Genomic DNA, 5243 nt, shown 5'->3' with positions numbered 1-5243 from the left:
AAGTGCAGTTCACCAGCGTCACGTTGCGCGCGCTCCCCGACATCGACTCCACGTCCACCACGACGTCCGCCGCAAAGGTCACACCAACGTAGCACACCACCGACGTCCCGAAACCGGCGTTCACCTCCACATCCACACGCACGTCCTGTACGCACGAGTCGGCGCCGTCAGTGCTCGGTGGCTCGGGAACAGCGACGGGCAAACACGCATTGCCGTGGCCGCCCTCAGCGCACCTGCAAGCGCAGCCATCACTCGACACCGTCGCCGTGTACGCGGGGAAGCACGACGCCGCGAGGGTGCATGGGTCGCTGCAGTTCAGAATGGTCGCATTGTACGCAGACGGAATACTGTATCTCGCCCCCTCCTTGTCATTCACTGTGTTGCACGCGGCCACAACCGTTCCGTTTGTGAGATCGCTGGACCCTAATAATATCCAAAGCACCTTCGGCGTGCCCGTGCTGGAAATGAATTTGTTGCCGGACACAGACACCGTGGAGTTCCGTAGATTTACCCTGGGGTATGCATAGGCAAAGGCATCCGATGGGGATTCACGGCAGAGGTTGCCGCTCAACTGCAGCCAGGAGTTGTAGTAGACATAGGTGTAGTAGTTGGTGAAGAACACATTCAAGCTTCCCTGCATGTCATTGCCCTGAAACACAACCGCTGACCAGGACTCCACACGTAATGCCCAGAAAAATAAAATGAAGTACCTCACCGGCCTCGACGCAACGTTGTCTCGGATCACCACGGCGGAGTTGTTCAGTACATCCAGCGACGAGGATTGGAAAGACCCTCCAAGATATATCACCGTAGCGCCACCGTCGTCCATATGAAACGTGTTGCCCACCACCGCAAACAGGGAGTGCCACGACACCCTCAGCACAGATCCAACAACGTAAATGGCACTTGACGATGTCGTCACGCTCTGAAACACATTGCCACTGAGCACCACCGCGGAGTCATTGCTGACCACCAGCTCATTCATCGCTACACACGACGGCCTTCTAATGTCCAAGCCCGACCGAGAGATCAGCCTCGTGACCTTGAAGCGGTTCCCGCTGATGGTGATGTTCGTGTGCGGTGGAAAATCACCCTCCGGGCTAAGAAGCGCGTCATCGAACGTGTTGCCGGTGACAAAAACGTTCAGCGATTCCACAGCGGCGTGCGCGTCGCCCGCCAGCAACAGTACAGCGCCGTCCCTCCACGTGCATCCATCAAACGTGATGTTCGCCACGTCGCCCGTCATCCCCCCAATCAGCACCGTCAGGATCATGCCACCCCCGCTGAACGTCACGTTGCGGTAGCACAGCCACGACAGCCCGCTGCCCACTGCCTGCGCAACCTCGGGGTACACCATGTCGCTGATGCACTCACCAATCGGCGGCGGTGACGGTGGTGCGGGCGGCGGTGGCGGTGGTGGCGGACCAGCAGGCACAGGCGCCGGGACGCACACATCGCCGTGCCCTCCAGCAGCGCACTGGCACTTGCAGTCGCTGACCGCCGTCGTCAGCGGAGCAAAGCAGTCGCCGTCCCTCGTGCACTCCCCGCACGCAGCAACCGTCGTCACGTTGGTGATGCCATTCAGCTCCAGTTCAGCCGCCGTCGTCAGCACCCGGCCCGCAACCGTCAGACATCCGGCAACGAACCCGTAGCCGGCGTCAATCCGCGACAGCGGAGACTTATACAACCCCGTTGAGCCCATCCTGCAGCCCGTCAGCGTCACCACACTGCTGCCATCGATGTTCACAGAACCGCCAAAGGAAAAGTAGTAGAACATCGCACCCACTCCCACGTCGTTGTCGCGCCAATCCAGCCAGCTTGAATTCCGGACGGTCCAAGAATCAGACAAAAAAACGGCGTAGGACACGGAGCCGCTGTTCCCCACCACGCGCACCACGCTGTGATTCGACACGGTGAGGTCGTGGTACTGGTACAGGAAACTTGTCCCGGAGGCCATCGTATTGTTGAGCAGCGCAAAAACGGAGCGATCACTGGCAATGAGCCTATACATGTACAACATGTGTGTGTATTTATCAAAGCTGCAGTACCGCGTGTACAGCGAGCTGCCGCCCACCAGCGTCAGCGTCCCGGTCGAGTACAAACCATACCCACTGTAACCCAAAGCACGCGCCTTGACGTTGCTGACCAACAGCGAGGACGCACTCAACGCAACGTCGTCCAGCTTCACGACGCTCAACATGTAGTTCACAGAATTCGGCAACTGCACCGCGTCGACTTCAGTGACGGCGATGTCGCAGTGCTGCGGGAGGACACGTCTAAATAGAACAACGGAGGACCGCATCACCGTCTGGCTCACGCGGATAAGGACGCCGGCCGACTCGGCCACCTCAGTGCCCCCAACAAACTGCAGCGCGGCTCCGTCACGGAATGTGCACCCAGTGAGCGTGATGTTGATGGGGAGATGCAGCGGCATACTGTTGAAGGAAAATGTCAACGCAGCACCCACGCCGCTGAATGTCACACCCACGTAGCAGTGGTGCGTCTTCCACATGTTCAGCGCGAGGCTCGTCAGCGTCTGGTTCACCACGCAGCTCGTGTCGCCGTCCACGGCTCTCTCCGGCAAGGGCGGCACAACCGTGTCGGGCACCCCGAAGGGAAGACACGACGCGCCACGCCATCCGCTCTTGCAACTGCACGAGCACGAGCTGCGGTCCACCGACTCCGTCCCGGGCATGTAGCACGCCGCGTCGTCGTTGCATGTGCCGCACCCGAACACCACCACTTTCTCCGGAAACACGCCGTCGTACGACACCTCCCTCTCGCCCTGCATGTTGCACCCCACCACAAACTGCGCGGGTGACGTCACAATCAAACCCGATGAAGTAATTTTCGCAAAGGCTTTACTCGAGTCCGCCTGACGGTTGTGTGCAAGCGACACGGTGGTGCCGCTGCCCGATAGTTCAATACTGTACCAGGAAAACGGCATACTCAATACTGAGGCTGCGCTCACGTTGTTGCCCTCCACACGCCACTGCGCACCACCCTGAAGAGCAACCGAGTCGTACAACTGCACCAGAGCAGAATTGATTGCCTCCGTGCTGCCAGTGAAGGTGCAGTCCGCCACCCTCAGCAGCCCCGCGGAGCTCACAGTAGTATCCCCGAGAAAAAAGATGCCGATGGATGCGCTAATCGTGTTGTTCTCGACGTCAATGTAGCCGCCGTTCTTCAAATCAACATCGTTATAATAAACGGCAGACTCCGAGCTGTAACCCCTCTTTATTGACTTCAGCATATTTCCCTTAATAATGATCCCACTACCATCAACAACAACAGCATCGGGGAAATGAACTGCGTAAGTATCCCCCTCCATGTTGTTGTCGAGCAGGAGCAGCGTCGAGTTCGCACCCAAATTAAAACTTGGAAATTGAATGGCATGGCTCGACGTTGACAAGAGCTTACTGCCTGCCACCAGTATCTGGGAACTCGCGCCAAAATCATCCTCAAACTCCAATGCACCAGAATCCAGCATCGAGGATGTCACGCTCACGTGCACGCGCGCACCACTCCCCTTGATCGAAAAGCCCATGAGGACGCACTGCAGTAGCGTGATGTTGAGTGTCTTTCCTGGCGCGTCGAAGCTCCACAGGTCCAGCACAATCGCGGCGGTGAAGGTCACGTTGACAAAGCACAGACCACGCACACCGGGATCAGGATAGTCCACGGAGCTGATGCTGCCACCGTGCACGCAGCGGACCTCAGTATCGTTCGCATCGGGGAGCGGGAGCGGCCCAAGGCCGTCCGGAACCGCAGCTGGCAGACACGTGTCACCGTATCCGCCAGCAGCGCACACACACCCACAGCCGCTGACGCTGCTCGTCCTCGCTGCAAAGCACACGGCGCCCACGGTACACGTGCCACAGTCCAATGCCGTCACGGGCGCCACAATATTGAGCTCACTTCTGTAATTCTTCACGGGAGACCCCTTTATCTCGTTGCACGTGCCGTAGATGATGGGGCGCGAGTCGGATGTTGGTGACCACCCGCTTGTCATGTATGCAGTGATCGGCGAATAGAAGCCGTACCCAAAGTCGTTGTAAAGTATCGACCACACACTCCGATCGCGGAACGCCACGCCGTCGTATCTAGACACGTACACAACGTAGACGGTGCGGAACTCGTTGTCGCGGTGCACCAGCCAGCTGCCGCCAGTCACAGTCAGCGTGGTTGCCATGAGCATGGCGAAGCCGAGACGGAACGTGCTGGACACAATCTGCAGCACGCTGCCGCCATCCACCGCAACGTCCCCAAACACAAACGCGCCTTTGTAGTACTCGGTGCTCGGCGCACTCCACAAGCTGTTCTGTATGGAGAACACGGAGCCGCCGAAAACACGCAGGCCCGACGCAAGGGCGTACATCACGTGCGTCTGCGAATTGACGGCGCAGTTGTCCATGTAGAAGACGCTGGACAGGTTCACACCGAGGCCGCGCTCCACAAGGATCGCAGCGCACGAACCCCCGCCACACACCAGCGTCGACCGCGTCATGACAAACCGTGTCGACAGAAGACGGACGCCGTCCAGGACAAGCGCGGGGCCGTACCGGGATTTCTCGTGGCCAGGGGTCGTCGGCACGTACTGCGACCCGTCAACCGTCGCACGCAGCGTCGAGTTCGCCAGCAGCACACTCGAGTTCAGCGGCATCGCGCCATGCAGCACAATCGTGCCCTCCAGCGACGTCACATTCGTCATGTTGACTAGGGCGTGGGGCATCAGGTGCGCCGTGCTCTCGCTGAGGCCGCCAATCCGCAGCTGCGCGCCGCCCGCAAGCACGCAGTGGCGCAGCGTCACGTTCAGCGTGTCAGCGAACGCATCCATCGAGCGCAGGTCCACCGCCACAGTGATCGGTCCGCTGAACACCACCGAGTCGAAGCACGCCGTCGCCTGCCCGCCGCCAACCGTCACGGACTCCGTCAGCGTCACGCCACTCACGCAGTCCTGCCCACCGCCACCACCGCCGGCCCTCGCAGGCGGCACGTCGAACGGCAGGCACGCGTCGCCCACACCGCCGGCGCGGCAGCTGCACACGCAGTCGGTGAACGACGCCGTCAGCGCATCGAAGCACGCCAGCGCTGCCGCACAGCCGTCGCACGGCACCACGCTCACGGAGGGCAGGCCGGCCAAGCGGTAGTCGCCGCTGCTCTGCAGCACGCGGCCGCCCGCACGGTTGCACTGCACGGACACAGCGCCGCTCGTGATCGTCGGTCCGGCGGGCAGCGTCGCG

General features: G+C 60.4%; 1 protein-coding gene across 1 annotated transcript, besides 2 other annotated features; it reads right to left on the bottom strand.

Annotated features, from left to right (window-relative positions):
* Tc00.1047053507187.9 (dispersed gene family protein 1 (DGF-1), putative) lies at positions 1–5243 on the bottom strand (the record flags this gene model as incomplete). The annotated part of the gene is made up of 1 exon (XM_799004.1): positions 1–5243. A coding segment is annotated over one exon (5243 nt), but the record flags the coding sequence as incomplete, so codon positions are not given.
* Positions 1–5243: a sequence feature (areas not merged during assembly with more than two copies in the genome that could not be assigned to a particular haplotype).
* Positions 1379–1423: a microsatellite.

The sequence above is a fragment of the Trypanosoma cruzi genome (assembly GCF_000209065.1).
Source record: "Trypanosoma cruzi strain CL Brener chromosome Unknown tcruzi_1047053507187, whole genome shotgun sequence".
NCBI classification, from domain to species: domain Eukaryota; phylum Euglenozoa; class Kinetoplastea; order Trypanosomatida; family Trypanosomatidae; genus Trypanosoma; species Trypanosoma cruzi.
Note: the sequence above shows the minus strand (reverse complement) of the source record. Positions and strands in the feature narration are given on the sequence as shown.